Source organism: Tachyglossus aculeatus, chromosome 3 (genome assembly GCF_015852505.1).
Source record: "Tachyglossus aculeatus isolate mTacAcu1 chromosome 3, mTacAcu1.pri, whole genome shotgun sequence".
NCBI lineage: Eukaryota > Metazoa > Chordata > Mammalia > Monotremata > Tachyglossidae > Tachyglossus > Tachyglossus aculeatus.
In genome coordinates, this window is record NC_052068.1 from 78,899,915 (window position 1) to 78,923,325 (window position 23,411).

The following is a 23,411-nucleotide window of genomic DNA, read 5'->3' on the forward strand; positions in this document are numbered from 1 at the left end:
TAGTTTATACAGAATGTGCTTGCTCACTGAAATCTCAGCTCACAGAATTTGAACAGAACACATTCTCAAGAATGAAGGTCTTTCAAGTCTCAACAAGGTCTCTGAAGGCCCTCAGGGCAATTCGCGTGCAACAAAGCCTCCTGTTCAAATGCATTTCCTTTCTCATGGGATTGGCTAAATGACAATTTCACCAAATACAGCATACCCTTTAGCTTACCATAAAGTTCAGCAAACCCATTCATAGGTACTCGAGAGGTGCCGGTAACAAACTGCAGTAACCGGATACGCTTCTCAGCATCCATCAATAACACTGCCTACAAACAGATGCAGAAGGTCATTACATTCCCAATATGACAACGTGACATATGCTGCTAATAAACCAGACTTTCAAAATATAATTTCATTATTTGATGGTAACAGAAAGCTGGACTCTAAGACTCTTATTTTTGCTGACTGCCCCAAAACCAACACCCTCCCTAATCTTGGCAAGAGATTAATCAGTCCTCTAGACTACAACATCGTAGTAGGCAGGGAATGTGTCTGTTTATTATACTGTACTCTCCTAAGCGCTTAGTACATTGCCCTGCAAACTGTCAGCACTCAATCAACATGATCAATTGCACTGTTTTAGAGCCTACAATGTATAGAGAGCACTGTACTAAGTACTTGGGAAAGTACACTAGCATTACAAGGTACAATCCTATCCTCTAGGAGCATACCAATGAATTACAAGTAGATTAGCAGAATATTTAAGGTAGGAATATAAATGCTACAAGGATTGTGAGAATTTTAACACTTAAGTGACTCAGAAATGCTGATGTGGAAGTTGAAGGATACTGAATGGGAAGAACAGAGACTAATCAGGGAAGGCCTCCTGGAGGAGACAAGCTCTCAGAAAGGCTTTGAAGATGGGAAGAGTTGTCCTCTGGCAGATATGAAGGGGAAGGAATTTCTCGGCATGGGAATTTTCCCAGTATCTCTCCAAACTGCCAATATGTCAAAATAAGTCAATATAAAAAAACAAGCTCATTGGTAATAATAATAATAATGATGACAATGGTATTTGTTAAGCGCTTACTATGTGCCAAGCACTGTTCTAAGCGCTGGGATAGATACAAGGTAAGCAGGTTGCCCTACGTGGGACTCACAGTCTTAATCCCTATTTTACAAATGAGGTAACTGAGGCACAGAGAAGTGAAGTGATTTGCCTAAAGTCAAGGAGCTGAAAAGTGGCAGAGCTGGGATTAGAACCCACGACCTCTGACTCCCAAGTCTGTGCTCTTCCCACTAAGCCACACTGCTTCTCATGGTAATTCTAATTTACTTCTAATGGTAGAAGTAAACTTCACACGTCTAAATGACAGATAATTTTTCCTAAAGTCGAATTTAAAAAAATAAGGTGTCAGCAAAACCAGTAAATAGAGGCACAGATGGGTGTTACCATGAAGCATCTTCTAATGGAAAACTACAAGACCAACATGAATATTTTAATTTCCTCACAACCGTACAGAGCTTGGTTCTCTTTTCCTGACATACAATCTCCAGTACACCAGCATAGCTCAGTGGAAAGAGCACGGGCTTGGGAATCAGAGGTCATGGGTTCTAATCCCAACTCCGTCTGCTGTGTGACTCTGGGCAAGTCACAACTTCTCTGTGCCTTGGTTACCTCATCTGTAAAATGGGGATTAAGATTGTGAGCCCCACATAGGACAACCTGATCACCTTGTATCCTCCCCAGTGCTTAGAACAGTGCTTTGCACATAGTAACCGCTTAACAGATACCATCATTATTATCATTACACCACTGCAATGTCTAGAGTGGCTCACATAGTCATCTTACTCCCTATTCCAGTTGCCATCTTGCTGGAGTCTCCACTCACTGCCCCCCCACCCCGAATCTACATGTAGGCTATTGTTTCTGGAGGTAGGGGCCCACCTTCAAAAGCTAAAGAGCTTGCATTGCCACTCTGCATCTTTCTCACTCTGTTCCCCTCCCCTACTATCTACCCACCTGGCACACCTACCCTAACATATAGCTGACCTTTCCTGAGCAATCAAAATCACAGAACACTGGAATGAAAAGTCACAGAAATTGAAAATGGGAAAGAGTTCTACAAGTCCCATAGCATGTAACAGTTTGGCACTGAAGCAAGAGGAGTGTTTACATGTGGGAGAGAAGGGTGATTGATCATCTAGTTATGCAGTTGGCATGGCTCTGCAATTTCAATAAGTACGAGGAAAGAAAGAAAATACCCTGTACAATTTAAACCACAGTGACAATATATATTAAAAATCCAGAAACCCTGGACTAAGATTCGAGAAATCTCTGTTCCTCCCACAGCCCTTGGCTTGCTGTAGGTGAGTAACTTCACCCAGCTATAAACTTTAGCTGGTATTTAACAAATAATGACAATGACATTAAGACACGAAAAGCACGAAGTCCAAATGATTTCCTTTTCTCCTTAAGTTTCTTTTGTGGTAGGGGGTGGGGAGGAAATAAATCCAGTACATGTTCTACCCTTTCACCGATTCCTATGGTTCTGATTAGTACTGAGCTCTGTACACAGCTGGCTCTCACATGTTGCTGCTGCTAAAGAAAATATTTTTGCTTTGGTAAAACACCAGGGAACTTGAATCGTGCTTCACTTTCCTCACAATACAAGGCTGAGTCAAGAGAAAACGCAGTTTTCGGTACAGAGTTTGTGTAAATATAGGTTTCAGGCAGAATTAGACTTCCAAGCAAAGGCATGCTGGGTTCAACATGAGATACTAGTTTAATGATTTTTATGGCTGCACTGGGCTAGCTCCAATATTTATATACAAAATACATTCCTTTCTTTGTTTTCCCCAAACAAATTTGGCTCTCACCTGCATTCCCTACAGCTTTGGAAGGATGGTCCTTCAAAGCTGATCCATTAAGAAAAATTTTCTACCTTCCATAATAAGCCCTCTACTTGTGGTCAACGACAGCTGTAGCATTTACCGTACCCTTTTATTTCGCTCTGCTCCAAAGGCACAAGACAACTAAGGACTTATGACTCAATGCTCAAATACAAATAGTAAAATGAAAATAATACAAGTGCAGTTCACTTAAAGGACATCATGGAGTATATATATGAGCGCTAACAACAGACCTTATTTAGAAAGATTGAACACGTAGTCACCTGCAATCAGTACTATAGTCATCTCTCATGTAACAATGGAGGCACAGTGTGATATTGGATAATTACCTTCCAGAACCACTGAATGACTGGGTGATTTGGGCAATAGCCATTCTTGTAAATAGCATGTTGTCTCCAGTCATTAACATCAACATCTCCAAGGCCACACATGAGCAACTATTGAGACAATTGATCAGGTTTAAATGGGAGGAAGACCTTAAAATTGATCAATCAATGACATTTTCTCTCCCTCTTCCATTAGCTCTGGTATTATACAAAAGGCTGAGAACAACACCCAAGAACCAAGCACAACAAAATGTTTTCAACTCATTCTTCCCAGTCTGTCAAAGGAGCAAATACAGTAGGTTAATTTCCTAGCAACATTCTTAGCTTACTTTAACAGGATGAGTAGATATGCAGTTAATAGGCAGAAGCGATATACCCTTCCCCATCTGAGTAGATACTCATAAATATCCACAAAGACCCACAAACATGCTCCTTACCATCTCTTTCACTTTCCTAAATGGGTAGATGTTGACTTTTGTGTGCAAAGTTGCTCTGACTTTTGATGTCACTCAAAAACACCACAATATTATCTTGTATATTCCCAGTACTAAGCATTTGGGAGGTTTTAAAATAAACATCACTATAATTCAGCTAATGGAAAATAACTGGATCCACTGACACTAGCATAGACATATATTTGACATAGCTTATCACAGTAGAAACAAGCCAGTGTTCTGCCTGGTAAAGTGAATTTTGAACATCTTGATGGATATTATTTGTTGGAGGTTTGGAAGTAAACTAGTCTTCTGATATACCTGAATAAAGCCTTATGCATTAGCTTTGGGAACTGACTTAAAATGTGGGGGTCAACTGGTCATCACCTCTAATTGCTTAGAAAGCAACAGTGACTTGGGAAGTCCACACACACCAGAATTTGAAACTGTGGTCAAATGGAGAATTCCTTAGGTGAACCTTATTGCTTAGATTTCAGCTAACAAAATAGGGATAAATACAGAACCCACTAATGTTTATTCTCTGTATTGTCTAGTTTGTGCAGACTGACTCAATGGAGAAGGGTGTGTGTGTGTGTGTGTGTGTGTGTGTGTGTGAGAGAGAGAGAGAGAGAGAGAGAGAAACAGAGAGAGAGAGTCTGCACCTGGTGTGGGCAGGGACTGTCTCTCTTTGTTGCTGAATTGTACTAAGTGCTTAGTACAGTGCTCTGCACACAGTAAGGGCTCAATAAATAAGATGAATGAATGAATGAATGAATAAATGAATGAGATGTGCATGTGGCTGTGTCTGGAGAAAGAAGTTTGCCCTTTGTCTAAGCCAAACCCAGAATTGTCTGCCCTGAAGGGAGACAAGAGGGACTGAAAAATTGGTGGCTTTGGTCATTGGGTATCTTAACATGAAGAAATGTGGTACGGCATGTTAAGTAATCATGAGGACATAGCTCACAGGAGAAAAAAGCTTACGACCATTCAAAAAGATGGTCAAGATATAAGGTGCTAATATTGGGCCAATAAATGGCACACTGTGTATATGCTGAGTTGAATGTATGTGAGAGGGGGTGTTTGGCTGACTACTACTTTAAGAGGGGCATGCTCTGTTTTCTGGAGATGGGATAGGCAGAATGGAGTACTTCGAGTTCTCGCTCAGGGGCATTGTTTCACTTAGTCAGTGAAGTTGCCATCTTCCTAACCACTATACCTTCCATATGGTGAAAAAAACCCTTATTGAGCCCCCTCTATGACTAGTCTGCTAAATTTCTGTGTTGGGATTGCCACGGGTTGGGAAGTCCTTTGTAGCACTTAAAGACTTTGGAAACACAGCAACAACCACATGAAGCTATCTTCTACATTTCTAGGTCCCATTTTTTTATTTTAATGCAGTTAGGACATACTTATTACCATTTCATCATGTTACTCTTTCTTAACAAGGTAACCTTATTCTGTCCTAAATCCCTCAATATGAAAAAAAGAATAGCAATTCAACTGGGTTTTTCCCCAAGAGAAATTATATTAATGATTTTATATTTTAATATATTAAAGGCAAGACTAGGAAAAAATGTAACATAAAACAGTTACAGCGCTGTAATTCCAAATTCAAAAAACAAACCTCCAGCTCATTCTCATCAAAAATTTTAATCAAATCTGTAGGAAGCAGTTCTGTGAATCCCTGAAAATACAAAAAGAGAGTACAATCAGACTGTGTAAAAGTATTCCACCCCTGTTCTTTAGCAAGTTAGTTATCTATGTACAAGTGAAAGCTCCATGTGACTCTATAATTCCCATGACAACCATATCCACTTTCTGGAAAATTAAAATTCATGAAAAACCTGAATTTAGAATGTTTGGTTATAAGAATTTTCATTATTCTCAAAAGGTAGCAATGATGCAGGTTGCTGATCAAAACAGATAAACACTAATAATTAAGAATGGCCTAAAAGTGTAGTGAAACATGGCTAGTACAAAACTTTCTATTAAAAAAAAACAACACACCACACTGTCTATCAGTGGGACTAAAAGAGATCCCTGAATTTTCTTGGCTTTCTCTTCAAGCCCCGTTACTTCAATTCCTTATTAAAATTAAGATATTAATTTTAATTAGGCAACATGTCAAGTGGAACAAAAGAAAGCTTCATTTAAGCTTAATAGTTATTGCTTGTTTTTGTTGCCCCTTCCATCATTCCAGGAAGCAAACTTGGTTAAATTCTTCTTAGGTAAGCATCATAAAAATTCAGAATGCCTTCAAAAAGGGAAAATTCCACTCTTGGTAATAGAGAGTGGAAATAAGAAAAAACAGATTGCTGTAACTTCTTCATTCTCTGACTGAGTTCCCTTCTAATGGGCTTAAAAATGAGTTTAGGACCTGGAGTCTCACAGTGTCAAGAAGAAATCCCAAGTTGCTCTAAAAGCAGGAAGACTAGCGGGATGCAAACACAAACACTATCAGCCTTTACCTGGATTGTTAAAAAAAGGGGACTGGTGGTGCATGACAAGTAGAAAGACATCAGTGAAACAAATGACCAACAGGTCGTGATCCAAAGCTCAGCCCTGTGTCTTTGGCTTTTTTTGTACTCTCCTTGGAGCTTCAAGAGCACTACTGAGTCTTCACGCTGGGGCACAGCATGGCCCAGTGGAAAGCACAAAGGACTGGGAGTTAAGAGACTGAGTTTATTTCTAGTTTTAGTCTTTTCTGTTGTGACCTTGGATAAGTCACTTGATATCTGTGCCTCAGTCTACTCATCTGTAAAATGTGGATTCCATGCCTGTTCTCCCTCCCTCTTACACTTAGCTCCATGTGAGAGAAGGGTTTTGTCCATTGTACCTACCCTTGGTTTAACACATACTAAGCACTTAATACCAATATCAGTATTATTCTTCAGATGTCCTCTTCCTAGTCTTCAGAGTCCATTAGAACATTATTTTCCTTTAGGGAATAATCAACAAACGATCTCCCAAAATTTTTGTTTAAAACCTATACACACTAATAACATGTCTCTGCATGCTTTGTGAAATGCATGTTTGAGCTATTTCAGAAGGGACTGAAGGAGTGGAGGAAAATGTGTTATCCTCTCTTGTCTTCAGAATGCAAGTTCTGGGAGGATAATACAGAAAGACTTAATTTGATGGAGAAGAGTCAAGTCATGTCCCCTCAACCTCCACCTTAGTTCATTTAGGACTCTATTACCGTCCCGTCCCATTCTCCCTCTACAGAAGACTTACATTCTTCCAAGCATTACCAAGTGTTCGGCAAGCACTAAGCACTCAAATACGACTGATAATGACAAAAAGGCTTTACTTTCATAAGCAACTTACCTCCAAGAAGGCATTCATTTGTTTCTGGACTCTGTTTACAAATCTCCACTGGATGACTAGGCTATATTGAAAGAATAAACAGATAATTTTTAACCACTTCATTGTCTCTTTTCACTATTTTCACCTTAAACAATTTGTAACCAAGAACATATGAAGAACATGAACAATGGTATTCTTGGGTTTCAGTCCCATCCAGTCAGTCATTGTTTTGTTTACAAGGCAGGTGCCCGCTTGAGTATCCATCCTCAGGGTTAATACTCTAATTTTTTCCTCAAGACCCACCATGGATTTATCTATTTAACCTTCTCAAGCCTTATAATACCAGGTCTTTATATATGGATTTATCCAAACCCCTCTTGGACCAAAAAGCAATGTAGAGGAAAAGAACTCTGTTGATGGCTGAGGAGAGAAGTCTTTCTGAAATATAATCAAAACCAAAGTATGCATATTTTATTTGTTTTTCTCTGCCACAAATACTCTGTTTCAGATTACAGTGAGGAATGACCCAAAGTCTACTTTTTTTCCAGTCTTACTAACAACTTTGCAGCCAGAGAAAGTGACCTGCAAATGCACTCATATCTATGGAGTAAAGATAACATGAACATCTAGTATCTTTTCTTTAAAATGATGCTGATCAGTACTCCAATTTAATTATATTTCATCATAGTACTGGCGATATAATCCCTCCAGGCCTATATAGCCTAGGTTGGTTGGCTATGAATTAAGCTTGGCCTAAACTGAATCTGGTGGTAGGCTAGGAAGAATTTTAGTTATATTTAATATCTAATCACCAGCTTCTTCAGACTCTGCTACTTACTTCCACTGGCTGCTATAGTTCTCTATCAGCAAATGTATGGACTAATAAAAATTGTGTGAACTAATAAATGAATGCTTTGGGAAAATAAGATTCAAACAATCCATCTACAAGCTGATGTGTATATGAATTAGGCAAGACAATTACATACATACAAACACAAAGGCTACACCTACACCAATACTGCAATAACCAAACCCTGTGATGGTGATGCTAAAATTGTTTTAATACATCACACTGTATTAATTCCCAACATTGCCATGGGTTTCTAATAAATCTGTGAATTGTGATTCTCCCCCCTCAAATAAAAACCCTTGGGCACAACCAATGACAAAAAATGGTTTCCAGGAATTTCAAAGTTAATGCTAGAGCATGCACTATGTTTACACCCCAAAAAAGGACATTTCTGGATTTTTGGAGTTCATAACAGCATGGCTCAGTGGAAAGAGCCCGCGCTTTGGAGTCAGAGGTCATGGGTTCAAATCCTGTCTCCGCCACTTGTCAGCTGTGTGACTTTGAGCAAGTCACTTGACTTCTCTGTGCCTCAGTTCCCTCATTTGTAAAATGGGGATTAAGACTGTGAGCCCCACATGGGACAACCTGATTACCTTGTACCCACCCAGCACTTAGAACAGTGCTTTGCACATAGTAAGTGCTTAACAAATACCACCATTACTATTATTATTATAATACAGGACTCAACGGTGATACTTTGTACTCTTTATTTGAACCATTTCTTTGATCTAACTCTGATTCTGACTAAAGAGGGCTTCAAGAAGCAGCATAGCTCAGTGAATAGAACACAGGCCTGGGAGTCTGAAGCACTTGGGTTCTAATCCCACCAACTGTCTGCTGTGTGACTTTGGGCAAGTGACTTCACTTTTCTGTGCCCCAGTTACATCATCTGGAAAAGGGGGGATTAGGACTGTGAGCCCCATGTGGACATAGACTCTGTCCAATCTGATTAGCTTGCATTTACTCCAGCACTTAGTAAAGTGCCTGACAAGTAGTAAGTACTCAACATTTAAAAATACTATTTTTTTTTAAAAAAAGGCCATGTGTGAACTCAGAGTACTGATATCCTTGTACTGGCAAAGAGTGAAACACAAATTTCCCTGGCTGTCTCTTGTCACTGACTCCAAATGGAAAGGAGCTAGAGAACATAATGCAATCTGGCTTTCTCTCTTGAAATGCAATGGGCTCCTACTGTCACAATGGAATACTCAGGGCCAGGGCCACTGCCTGACTGTGACACCGCTCCACTGGCCTCAGCGCCCCAAGGATCAAGATGAGACAAAGCATTAAAAATGTAAAATCAAGGATTTCACCTATTTAAAAAATTAGAATTTGCAAATTGCAGCTTGCAAATTTGCAAAGTGTAAATACGAAAGCATGTGTATAAGACACTACCCAATCAAGCATCTTATTCTTTATAGTTGCATACCTGATGACAAATAAGCTTCATGCACCACAACTTTTAATCTCATTATACAAAGAGCTTGTTTGGTTATGACAAGATTTAAAAGATATAAAAGATGACAATTCCTAAGGGCATGAGATTTAGATACCTACAATAAATCTTTGAAATCCTAAACAGACACCAGACAATTGCCTGGTTTGAAAAATATTGTATTTGGTGGAAAAATAAATTCAGGCAGCCATACAGCTCCTTAACACCCATTTCTGGATCATTCATGATGCTTCAAGTAAGACAACCTGCAAAGTTATGCATTTATAGCACTCACCATCTGAGAAAATCAATTGTCTAAAAAAATTTTTCCAAACTAAACCTCCAAGGTGACAGGGCATTAGAATTCTTAAAAGATTTTCCAAAATAATTTATCCTTAGTCAAGATATTAATTAAAACCCTGACATATTACAAAATCTTAAGTTCTTTGAAATAGGTCATGGACCAACAAGAATCAATTATTTTGTTAATTATGTCTGTTTGAATGGTCTGATTTCTTTCTATTCACAGTGAAGGATAATCAATAAAATATTCCACAATCTGTATTTCTCATGAAATAAGGTGGGAAAGTTACAGGATGTTTTGGAAATTGTACAACTGGCTTCTCTATTATCGGTTGTCCATGCGACATTCAAAATTATATTAAAAAAAACTACATTGGATACTCAAATACTCTGCTTAATGAGCATACACCAAAATAGGCAGCCATGCATCATTCTTGTACCATTCATATGCACTTATGCTCAGTCCATTAAATTCGTAATGGCAATGGAAAGGTCAAAGCTAAAATTCAACCCAGAGTGTTCTGCTACTAAAGTTAGCTGAAGAAAGAGAAGAAATACTTTTCTGGGAAAAAGAAATGACATAGCTTTCATTTACGTCAGATACAAGGTATTTAGGTAAAGAATAGGCAAAGTAAATGCATACATACTCAATATATTCCCTTTTATTTTCATTTGTTACCATAATTTCAGATCCATTGGGTTTCAAATCCACTTGGTATGTCTGCAGTTTCAAAAATAAAGGGTAAAAAATGATTATTTAACTTTAAAGAATGAAAACTTACAACTAAAAAACAAAGCCAATGGGAATCTTTTGGGGATGAATATCCTAACAAGTGGGGTCTATGTGTAATTTCGAATGGCCCTTAAAAATAAAATGTGCCAGAAAGTCTACAAAGAGTATCAAGATGCTTTATATTTAAAGATACTACCATTAAGGACAAATTATTCCTTGGTAATTTATGTTTAAATTATGCACATACTTCATTAGTAATTGGCAAGCGCAGAGCCGTAACATTTCTCATCCACCATTCATTTAGAAAGCAATTAATTATATTTATAGAGGAAAAACACTTTATCAAGAATCAAGTGTGCCAAATATCAATGCATCTTATTACCCACATGTTGAATATTTCTACAACCACAACCCCAAAAAAAGATGCATTTTGTACTTAAGAAAAATTATGATTTCCTTGCAAAGCTGTGTGCCACTCTCAACATAGAACAGCTTTTTTCTTTACATAGGAACTAGAACATAGAAAATGTAGGAAATAATCTTTCTCACTATACAAATTTATCAGGGCTACCTCTACTGCACTAATTATAAGTACTATGGTTATACTCTTCTGCTTTCCATTATCTGTAATTTATTTTCATATCTAGAATATATCTAGAATATACAGTCTTTGAGGGCCGGTATCCTGTCTCCTGACTCTATTGTATTGTACCACGATTAAGCGCTTAGTACAGAGCTCTGCACACAGTAAGAGCTCAATAAATACCATTGACTGATTATTCCCCTGTCAACCTAGTACAGTGCTCTGTACACAGAAAGCACTCAATATGTAAATTGTTTCATTGATCTCTCAGCCACAAAAGCTAATGATGCTGACAAACCACAGGTAAAATTACTTGTAGAGTCAAGATAAAGTACAGATTTAAAAACTAAATTTAAAGTGGCCTTCATGTGCCAAACATAAAATTTAATATGCCAGAAAATATGCCTGTCACCAAATTCAATGGAAACATTAACTGTGGGACCTATGTTCTTAATAAAAATAGCCTGAATTGAAACTTTGGGAAGAAATACAATCTTCAAGAATTTTTATAGATGGGGAAGAGATGGATGTGGAAACAGAGAGAGTAAGAAGCATTAGCTGTGAAATTGGGCGGGGGCTCAAGAGGTCAGTGTCATGAGTGCATCTTTGGTCTCAATTTCTCTACATAGGTAACATTAGGAATCCGCCTCCCCTAAGCCCATGCTTAAATGGTCTCATTTTATAGTCCTTACACTCACAGCTCGAGGAGAAAATAATCAAGAAAAACAATTGCAAATATTCCTGGTAGGTACAATAAGAGCATCTGCTTCATATGCTAAAATTCCTTTCTAATTCGTAATGGCAGTTAACATCCCTTATTTAAGGAAAATGTGACCCCTCTCTCTTTATTAGGCCAAATTTAAATTGCATAGGCAATACTTGCAGAGACCAGGAAGGATTGACTGGCAGATAGAGTCAAATTTTTATTTCACATTTATGGTTGTCTTTTAGGATCAAACTATAAATTCTCTTTCCCATAAAATTCTTCATCATATAATTCTGGTAGTGGACTTAGTAAAATATACGCATGGGATAAAACACACACACACATATGTATGTGCATATATATCATTATCACATATGTGTGTGTTGTGTATATAGTGATAAAACAGTGTAAGGTAAATTAAACCCCCAAAAAAGGAAGACTATAATTCTACAACTCCGATACCTAGCCTTCAAGTTCTGCATGCCCTACCCAATCTCAAAGAAACTCGGCTAAATAATTTGCACTCTCAGACAGATAGAGCTTAGTCCTGCTTTTCATACATAATATGCTACTCAAACTTCCCGTCTGAAGCATTTTCTTCATAAACAAAATACACTCTCTTTAGTTTTTTCCCCACTAGGCCTAAAATACCTTTGAGGGGAAAAAAAAACAATCAGAAACTCATCCACTGAGTTCCAGATCACTTTGATTGTAAATAAAATGGCAATGCTTAGCGCTTAATGCTTAAGTACTTAGCACAGTACTCTGCACACAGTAAGCACTCAATAAATATGATTGAATTAAATACTGCTCTCGAATTTTCTGCTTAGATGCCAGTACCATTTTTTCTGACTGAGGAAAATGTGATTTTTTAAAAAATGGTATTTGTCAGTCAGATGCTTTCCCACAACATGGACAAGCCTTGAGGATTAACTTCCTTAGTTCTTGCAGCTTACGTGTATAAAAATCTGTTTTTGACTCCCTTTTGGACTTCCTTTCAAGGTCACACCTTTGATCAATACATTTGAAGTCTGTCAGTCAAGTTATCCTACTAAGACCCAGTGTGGCCTAGTGGATAGAGCAGAGCCCTGGGAGTCAGAAGGATCTGGGTTCTAATGAATTAGAAACCAGCTCCACCCTTGTTTGCTGTGTGACCTTGGGTAAGTCACTTAACCTTTCTGTACCTCAGTTACCTCAACTGTAAAATGGGATTAAGCAATATAAGCCCCATAATAATAACTATGGTATTTGTTAAGTGTGTACTATGTGCCAGTTCCTATTCTAAGCACTGGGGTAGTTACAAGATAATCAGGTTGGACACAGTTCCTGTCCCACATAGAGCTCACAGACTTAATTGCCTTTTACAGATGAGGGAACTGAGGCACACAGAATTCAAGCGACTTGGCCAAGGTCACCCTGCAGACAAGTGGCAGAGGCTGGATTAAAACCCAGGCCCTTCTGATACCCAGGCCTGTGCTCTATCCACTAGACCACCATGCTTGTAGGTTATGGACTGTGTTCAACCTGATTAACTTGTATCTACCATAGAACTTACTTAGTGCCTGGCACACAGTAAGTGCTTAACAAATGTCATAAAAAAAGTCACAGACTCAGCTACAGCCCACGAGAGGAGATCAAATCACCTATCCTTGCTGATTATTGTGGCTTCCATTCTTTTAGACCGAAGGTTTTACAAAATTATAATTTACAAAATTATTTCCCTAGGGCAAAACTTCTTGGAGCAGGGCCCTGGTGCTGAGTGTTCTAATAACTAAAAAGAAACACATTTTGACATGGGAAAAAGAACACATAACTTTAAATACAGATGAACCGTTGATAATTAGATTGCAAACATACCTGTCCAAAGTTTTCTTCATCTATGCAAAACATAAGATCCAGTTCAGTAGGATCATTTTCCAAGATCCATTTCAAAGAGTTATAATATTCACTGTCCTAGAAAAAATAAGGATGTAATTGGCAGAAGAAAATTGATTATTTGACAGTGAAACAGGTTAATGCACATACAGAATAATCAGGGTGACTGTGTCCAAATGAAGTCAGAACAAGCAATCCAACCTTAAAAGATAATCAATAGTACTGATTAAGCACCTACTATGTGTTCAGCACTGTACTAAGCACTTGGGAGAGAACAATACGAGTTAGCAGCATGTTTCCTGCCCACAATGAGTTTGCAGTCTAGAAATGAAAAATGATCATTTTCACCTCCAGCTAAATGACAAGTCAACCTTTGCATAGATACAGAGGCGTGCTCTAATGCTTGAAATTCCTCACCTAAGTAGGCGTTTGCTCCATTCATTATTATTTTATCATTATCACTGTATTTGTTTAGCGCTATGTGTCAAACACTATTCTAAGCACTGGGGAAGATACCAATGAGCCAAGTTGGACACAGTCCCTATTCCACGTGAGGCTCAGAGTCGAAGTAGGAGAGGGAACAAATATTCAATCCCCATTTTACACTTGAGGAACCTGAGGCACAGAGAAGTTAAGTGACTTGCCCAAGGTCACACCAGCAGATATGTGGAAGAGCTGGGATTAGAATCCAGGTCCTCTGACACTCAGGCCTGGGCTCTTTCCACTAGGCCATGCTACTTCCCCGAACTGTTTTAGTATGGATGAATCAGAACAATGGGACATGGTTCTCTCCTTCTTCACTCTACTGGTCACCACCAAGGAAGGACAGGCGCCTACGTTTCAGATGATATCCTGACATTCAGGTTTTCAATGAAAACAGAAAGTTCAGCCTGCCAGCCATTTTGTAGCTGTCTTTTTCTATAGTAAAAGGCTATGAGTCTCACACTCCCACCTTTCTTCTCCAACCCCACAAGCTGCACTATTTTCACTGCCAAACATTCCATCATAACTGCATATCCCAAAAGTCCCACAATGGGAGAAGGAGCTAACAACAGTAGCAGGCTTTAAGAGAGGAAGAGATGTAGCACCAGCCTACTTGCCAAAGATGACAGTATTTACCAAAAAAACTAACGTCAAAATGCTCCTGAAAATTAGTGGTTACCAAGTGCAACCGGATTTTTCTTTCCTCTGAAAGACACAGGCCAAAGGAAAACCAGCGGTAACAACTAGAAGATTGAGCATGTAGCAAGCATTTCAACAACACTTTAAGTAGTATGCTGCAGTGGCAGCTGCTCTTTAATTAACATGCCCCAAGATGAAAAGCCAGCCAGGATGCTTGCTATTGAATACCAATAAGAAGCAATTGCATTTTCTCCTCTTTCACTCAATATATGATTAACAGCACCAAAAAGAGCCACAATAATGACAACAAGGGTAAATGGATGGAGTGGGCTTTGCACACGGAATGAAAGGTACAGGCTGTGATAGCTCCTAGGCATTCAGAACACGTCTCAAGCTAAAATGAAACAATAAGAAACTGAAGAGGGACATTTGAATGCTTAATTTGACCCTGCAGAAGGGCAGATAATAATAATAATAATAATGGTGGTATTTGTTAAGCACTTACTATGTGCAAAGCACTGTTCTAAGCACTGGGGAGGTTACAGGGTGATCAGGTTGTCCCACAGGGGGTTTACAGTTTTAATCCCCATTTTACAGATGAGGTAACTGAGGCACAGAGAAGTTAAGTGAGTTGCCCAAGGTCACACAGCTGACAGTTGGCAGGGTAGGAATTTGAATCCATGACCTCTGACTCCAAAGCCCGGGCTCTTTCCACTGAGCCACGCTGCTTCCCCGAGATGTTGAAAGGGGTGGAGGATGTGGATCATGGAATGTGTACAAAGTCTAGGGGACATAAAGGAAAAAAGGCAGTGAGTGAACTCTTACAGAGAATTGGTTTCCTTCTTGGCTTTCAAGGCCTATTTAGAATGAAAGAGCAAAGTATAACATGGGGTCTGGATCCCAGAGAATTCCTTGCCTGATTACCGTTGCATGTACTTTTTCACACTGCTTCCTTTCTCTTACTCCTTTATTGAATTAGCTAGTTCTCAGTTTATCAGATGGTAAAGAGAGGTGAAACAAATTATTCTGTTCTGCAACTTTTTCAGAGCTTGGGGAAAATTGTTTGAGGAGAAACTGAGAGAAGCAGTGTGGCCTCGTGAAAAGATCATGGGCCTCAGAGTCAGAGGACTTGGGTTCTAATCCCAGCTCTGCCACTTGTCTACAGTGTTACCTTGGGCAAGACACTTAATTTCTGTTTGCCTTTATTACCTCATCTATAAAACAAGAATTAAAACTGTGAGTCCTATGCTGGACAGGGACTTTGTCCAACCTGATTAGCTTGATCTACCCCACTGCTTAGTACAGTTCCTGGCACATAGTATGCACTTAATATACCAAAAAGAAAAGTGAAAAGACAATTTAAAATAAGAGTTTGGGATTATCTGTAGATGTATTTTTTCAAAGTCATTTTTGTCTCATTAGCATGTTGTTCAAAAACCTCAGGAAGCTCTCCCACCAGCTTATTGCTGTTTATGCCATCATACTATTTTAAAATGTAGTAATGACATTAATTCATATCAAAAGACGGAGTAAAGGAGAAGGGGACGAAATTATCAGATTCCAGATATGTGTGTTGTCCACTATTGAGGTCTTATTAAGACTGTGAGCCCTAGGCAAAACAGAGACTGTGTCCAACCCAATTTGCTTGTATCCTCCTCAGCGCTTAGTACAGTGCCTGGAATATAGTAAGCACTTAACAAGTATCATAATTATCATCATTATTATTGTACCTACAGAACTCTGGTTTACTAGAAACATGAACTTTACTTTGCCAAAGAGAACCTTGCCAAAACCCACAATATATACTAACTCTTTACTTACCACTGACTCCATGTCATTCAAGGTTATTTGCTTCCCCAACATCATTTTGTAAAAGGGTCTAATGAAGAATCCTAAAATGTAATAACAGGATTTAGTTTCAAATGTGCTGACTCAGTTTAGCAATGTGAAATAAAACTGAATAGAAAATGTAGAATATGCTGAAATTAAGGCAAGAAAGGAGCACTGCATAACTTAAATATAATAGTTCTTGTTATTGTTAATTTTCAGCATTTCAGCAAAGGAGCATAGCACAAGCCATTTTAAGTCTGAGAATAAAATGAGGGGGGAAAGTAAATAATATATGATTAAAACAGTTGACATTGCAGAACAAGGTATTTTCTGAGAATTGATAATTAGCTGGAAGGCTGAAGCACTTCAGCAGTGAAACTCAGAGTTGCTAACCAAGAGCCACTATTACATTATCCCTCTGAATATATGACATTGAACTCATGTACACCCAAACCAAGCCTTTTTTACTTTCACCCTCAGACACTCAAATTACATTTCATTCACTATCAATCAGTGATCTTTATTGAGTGCTTACTGTTTGCAGAGCACTGTACTAAGTGCTTGGGAGAGTACAATACAGTAGACTTGGCAGACATGTTCCCTGCCCACAAGGAGCTTACAGTTTACATCGGGATAAAGACATCAATATAAACAAATGAATTACAAATATGTACGTAAGTGCTGTGGGGTTGAGGGTGGGGTTCTTAAAGGGTACAGATACAAGTTGTCTGTCTCCCCCTTCTAGACTGTGAGCCCGTTGTTGGGTAGGGGCCGTCTCTATATGTTACCGACCTGTACTTCCCAAGGGCTTAATACAGTGCTCTGCACACAGTAAGTGCTCAATAAATACAACTGAATGAATTAAAGTGCAAGGGCTATACAGATGGGATCAGGTAAAGAAGGTTGAATTGGGGAGGGCCTCTCGAAAGAGATGGGATTTTAATACTGCTTTGAAAGCAGGGGGAGTGGTGATCTGTCATATATGGATGGAGAGGGAGTTCCATGTCGGAGGGAGGAAATGAGCAAGGGATCAGCTGTGAGAAGGAAGAGATCAGTATACTGTAATTTGGAGAGGACTTAAGTGTGTAATAGGAGGTAAGGTATGAGGGGGTGAGCTGACTGAGTGCTTTAAAGCTGATCATAAGGAGTTTCTGTTTGGTCCAGAGGTGGATCAACAACCCTTGGAGGTTCTTGAAGAGTGGGGAAACATGGACTGAACTTCTTTTAGAAAAAGAAAAATGATCTGGCAGCAGAATTTAGTATGTACTGGAGTGGTCAGAGTTAGGAGGCAGGGAGGTCAGCGAGGAGGCTTATCACAAATCAAGCTGCGTTATGAAAAGGGCTTGGATCAGCATAGCAGCATTTTGGAAGGAGAGAAAGGGGCAGATTTTCCTGATGTGAAGAAAGAACCAATAGGATTTAGTAACAGACTGACTATGTGGATTGAATGGGCGAGATAAGTCAAGGGTTACAGATTTGTGAGATGGGAAGGATGGTGGTGTTGGGATGGGAAAGACAGGTGGAGGACAGTTTGGGTGGATAGATGAGGAGTCCTGTTTTGAACATGTTAAATTTGATGTGTGGGAGCGGAGAAACATCCAAGTAGGGATGCCCTGACAGCAGTAGGAAATGTGAGAATGCAGAGAAGGAGAGAGATCAGGGCTGGAGATACAGATTTGGGAATCACCTCATAGAGATGGTAGTTGAAGCCTTGGTGTGAATGAGTTCTCCAAGGGAGTGGATGTTAATGGCGAATAGAAGGGGACCCAGAACTAAGCCTTGAGGGGACCCCTCTGCTTAAGAGTGGGAGGCAGAGGGGAGTCTGCAAAAGAGACTAAAGAGGAGTGGTCCTAGACATAGGCGATGAACCAGGAGAGGAGAGCGTCAGGGAAGCCTAGATTGGATAGTGTTTCATAGTGTTTCAAGAAGGGGGTGTTATACAGTGTTAAAGTGCTGAAAAATCTGCTCTGTGTGCAGAGCACACACTACTTTAATGTTTGATTTTTAAATCCTTCCTTCTGTCTGAAGCTTTTTGGGGAACAGCAATCTACCTCATTCTGAACCAGCACTTCATATCAGTACCAATGACCCAATTCCTTAACTGCATAGTTTGATTTAGACCCCGAGGACCAGATTAGATTCAGAGACCCTTGAAGCGGAGTGCTTGTGGGCAAGGATCAAGTCTACTTACTCTTTTCACTCCCCCAAGCACTTAGTACAGTACTCTGCACAAAATAAATGCTGAATAAATACCATCAGTCGACTGCCCAACTCTGGACGAGCCAGTTCCTTCTGGAAGAGAAGTAGCATGGCCTAGTGGAAAGAACATGGGCTTGGGAGTCAGATGACCTGATATCTAATCTGGTTTGGCTACTTGCCTGCTGTGTGACCTTAGGCAAGTCATGACTTCTCTGTGCCTCAGTTTTCTCATCTGTAAAATGGTGAGAAAAGTGGGTAGAAAAGGCATTGAATCACCATTTTAAAGATGAGATAACTGTAAAATAGTGATTCAATACCTTTTCTACCCACTACTTAGACTATGATTTTCATGTGGGATAGGGATTGGGTCTGACCTCATTAAATGATAACTACCCCAGCATTGTAGAACAGCAGATGGCACATAGTAAGTGCTTAACAAATATCACAGTTATTATTAAAATATTTTTGGTCTGGAAAAATCTTGTTGGGATTGACGGAGTTTTGGTTTACTTGGAATTTCTGGATGGCACTGCATCTCATGAATATTATAATAATAATAATTATAATAATAGTATTTGTTAAGCATTTACTTCTGTGCCAGGCACTATACTAAGCACTGGAGTGGATACAAAGCAAATTGGGTGGACAAAATTCCAATTCCTGTTCCACAGGGGGCTCACAGTCCTAATCCCCATTTTACAGATGAGGTAACTGAGGCAAAGAGAAGTGAAGAGACTTGCCCAAGGTCACACAACAGATAAGTGGCAGAGCCAAGACTAGAACCCAGGACCTTCTGAACCCCAGGCCCATGCTCTATCAATTAGGCCATGTTGCTTCTGCATATGCCTTCCAGACCCTATGGAAGAATTTGGTGGTTCTTGGAATATGGCACATCTTGCCTATCTTGCCCTGTCTAAAACAGCCCTGACAGAACTTTCATTCAGCTTGACTGTATCCACCTCCTCCCTATGGTTAGAAAAAAAATTCAAATATATTCTGACCACTAACACTTCCTGTATTTACCGGAACACTGGTTGGTAAAGTGATAGATAACAGCAGCTCTCACAGTAGACTATAGACTAGATAGCTCAACAAAGAACACCACCCCAAACAACACACATGGAAAATAGGAAGCCTCTATTTATGTGAATACAAATATCTGAAAAATATAGACTTCAAATACTGAATGTTCTGTACTTAAAGTTTTTTTCTTTTTTTTAACTGGGTTCAGGGCCTACAATATCAAACTAAAATGATGCTGGGAGACAGCACTTTCATTTATAAGCCCACCAAAAATGGAGATTTATCCCACTTCTGAGAATTATGGTGTAAAGAATCCATAAGCAGGAAAGGAAAACATTTAACAGGATACAACAGCAGCACAGCAATTCTTTATTATGACAACATTTTTCAATAACTCACCATCTAAGAGCTTCCCATGAAACACTGCCAGCCCAGCAACCCTTCCAATAAAAGTGAAATAGGACAGATGATCTTCATTACAAAGGCCTGAATTGGGATTGATCTGAAGTGTGTAGTTGTCCCTAGTAGGGAGAAAAGAGGATATAAGATATATATATATATATATATATATATATATATGTATATATATATATAAAGCATCATTAAATAATGCAAGCCAGATCAGAAAATGTAACTGGGATTCTGATTTTGATTTCTTTCTCTTCTTCAATGTCTGCAGCCAAACTTCACTATTATTCAGATCTAAGAGTTGCTCCAGTTGGAATTATTCATATAGATGCTGCTGAAAGATTAGGAAGCAATTTCCCAAAGGAATCCTGCTGAGCTTTGGTCTCTGGAAAGTCTCCTGCTCCTCTGCTCCTCCTCAGGAGTTATTTCAGGGTGTGCTTTGTTGGTTGACTCAGGATGGGACTCAGGACTCTTTATACCCACTAATAGAACCCCTGCAGAGGGTTTATCTCATGCTGGCTCTACATGAATAACACTCAAGCTTGGCTGATCTCTATTCATTCCCGGTTGTGAGAACACCTGTGGAGTTTTAGTCTCAAATGAATGCCTAATCCAGGAGCAGAGGAAGAGGTAAGGAGAGATGCTCTCTGAGTGTCACACTTCCTCTTCCCCTGTAAGTGTGATTAAAGCAGCCAGCGGAAGATTTACAGAACCTGAAGTATGAAAAGCAGCTAGCCCAAAAAGCTGTCAGGAACATAACCACAATTTTTATTATTCAATATGTGGAAAATTATAATTCACTATAAGGTTTTTTTCCCCTCTCTAACTAGCAAGAGATGCCTTACATCCACATATTATAGATTACCTGGAAATTAAAATACACCCCTACTATCTCGTTAGCATTTTCAAGGGCCTTAAAACACACCCTTACTTTGTTTCCCCAGGAAGCAGAATAATTATTACTATGTACCAGCAGCTCAGCAGGCACCCACCACATTTCTTTTAATGCACATTGAAACAGGCATTTGGGAACTTTGAGATAGAAGCAAGGGGTTTAGAATTCCTGACAAAAGGCACTTTTCAATGGTGGTAGGGGCAGGTCAGGAATAGTATTCCCTTGAAGAATACTGCAGCTGGAATTTCTTCCCCACTGAACATGAATATGAGGAGTCACTGATGTCCTCTTTCCTCTCCCTCCACTTCAAAGGGTTTCACTCATTTTGCCATGCCAGACTCTGACCGGCTCTGTCTGATTTCTGTAGCCTCATTAATTCTCTCAAAAGTTCAGAAGTCAAATTTCCAAGTTTCCTGGGGGATTTGATTCCAGAGCCCTTAACACGCTAGCCAGATCAAAAATCAGCTCACTGACTCTTTGGGTTGTCATAAACTGCCTTTGGGAAGACAATGGGCTAAATCAATTCTAAGCTGGTTCATAGATGCAGTTACACAGAGGGGAGTTTTAGCTGCTTGTCATCTCTAGAGCTGGCCAGTTTCTCAGGGGAGGGCTCTTGGAGCCTAATTGGATAGGGATGCTTCCCTTATTATTCTCTGGAGGAGCTAATGAAGTGGCAACTTCTCTCTTTTAATTTAAGGTTGAAGTTCAACATTCTCCTACAGTTGGCACTTTCTTACTTCTACGGCCAGCCTGCTGGAAGGTGAACACTCCAGGTTAACAAGCCTATGCATTTGAAGCAGACTCTGGTGCAATTCCCCCTTGAGTTTACACAGAATCTCCAGGAATTTTGGTTGCCACATATTTTTCCTTTGCCCCATGTTGGCTGTCAAATTGTTCATCGCAGAAGCAGAAGCTTCAGGAGATGGCAGCCACTATGCTATTTAACACCAGCAATCCAAGGTTAGCAAATTAATCCAGCAAGTATCTGGAGTATCAATTAAGTTGATACTTAAGTTAAGTTGATTAAGAGTATCAATTATCTGGAGAAGCAGCGTGGCTCAGTGGAATGAGCACAGGCTTTGGAGTCAGAGGTCATGGGTTCAAATCCTGACTCTGCCACATGTCTGCTGTGTGACCTTGGGCAAGGCACTTAACTTCTCTGAGCCTCAGTTATCTCATCTGTAAAATGGGGATTAAGACGGTGAGTGTGTGGGACAACTTGATCACCTTGTATTCCCCCTCAGCGCTTAGAACAGTGCTCTGCACACAGTAAGTGCTTAACAAATGCCATTATTATTATTATTATTAAATATCTTATTTCAAACTCTGCAATGGCTTCAGTAATCATGGATGAACCAGATTCCCAATATGATAAATAGCCAAAGCCAAGTTTTAATCAGTATTACACATTTCAAATACACAGACTGAAATTTACCAAATTATATTTAAAACCACTGAGATTTAAAGCTGCAAATACACAGCTTGATCGCCTGATTTGTCACTCCCCATATGTTTAGGCAAAAGGAAAGCCTAAAACTTTTTCTTGGGGCAGTTGGGGAAATAAGTTTAACTGAGGTAACCAAAAGTTAAACCAACCCAAACCCTTTAACCATGTGTAGAGGTTATAGAGAGAGAAATATGTAACCTCTACATATTACACAGAGAGAAATATGTAAACTCATGGAGAATCACTTCTAAGTGGATTCCAGGTCAGAGTAACAGAACAGCAAAGCAGAAATCTACTCTACCAGTGAGACTTTTTCCTGAGTTCCCTCTGAATAAAAACCTGCCTTTTCCTGGCTCTTCCACTATTGGCAGAGAAGTTAAACTCCTACAGTATGCTCCAGTAGCTTTTACAAAATGTAAGTGAAATCAGTCCCCTGGGTACACTGGCTTTTGTCATTCTTCTGGTCCTTTCCTTACCTGCACTGACTAGTGCCAGAACTTTAGCCAGACCTAAAAGGTTCAGTTGTGACCTCATGTGCAACAAATTGTGGCAGTTGCACAGCTGGAGACCTACATAAGCTTCCTCTAAATTGTTCAGTGCTGTTTGACAGCATAGGGATTCTTGATGGCATCCCTGCCTTCTTTCTGTTTTGTGGGAAAGCTGTTGCCCCACCCTACACTTACACATATGGAGGAAATTGATTACACTTTTTCACATAGCAATGGTAATCTGGAAAGGGGAGGATTTGGATTGACATATCTCCTAATGGAAACAGGGATGAATGCTTGAAAACCAACCATTACCACTCACCCTACCACATTATTACTTTCCAAAGTGTCTGAACAAGAGACAGGAGGAAGACATTTGAGAAGGAAACTCCATACAATGAAATGCTTGCATAATGGGCTTTCAAAGAGACTACCTAAGTGAAGCAAATCATTTGGACCAAGCTATGGAATAGCTAAGTAGAGAAGTAGCAGAATAAAAAGAGAAGCATCATGGCCTAGTGGATAGAGCACAGGCTTGGGAGTCAGA

The 23,411-nt window shown here is 39.5% G+C and overlaps 1 protein-coding gene across 9 annotated transcripts in view; it reads right to left on the bottom strand.

Annotated features, from left to right (window-relative positions):
- Nucleotides 1–23,411, bottom strand: part of NEDD4L (NEDD4 like E3 ubiquitin protein ligase) — a 431,023-nt gene that overhangs the window by 9,832 nt on the left and 397,780 nt on the right. For all 9 annotated transcript variants that reach the window (XM_038743604.1, XM_038743606.1, XM_038743605.1 and 6 more), the window contains 8 exons: nt 20,026–20,147; nt 16,396–16,466; nt 13,435–13,530; nt 10,203–10,276; nt 6,989–7,049; nt 5,286–5,345; nt 3,231–3,338; nt 218–314 (listed from right to left, as the gene is read on the bottom strand). In XM_038743604.1, coding sequence (XP_038599532.1) covers nt 218–314; nt 3,231–3,338; nt 5,286–5,345; nt 6,989–7,049; nt 10,203–10,276; nt 13,435–13,530; nt 16,396–16,466; nt 20,026–20,147 — 689 coding nt within the window. The remainder of the gene's footprint in view (nt 1–217; nt 315–3,230; nt 3,339–5,285; nt 5,346–6,988; nt 7,050–10,202; nt 10,277–13,434; nt 13,531–16,395; nt 16,467–20,025; nt 20,148–23,411) is intronic.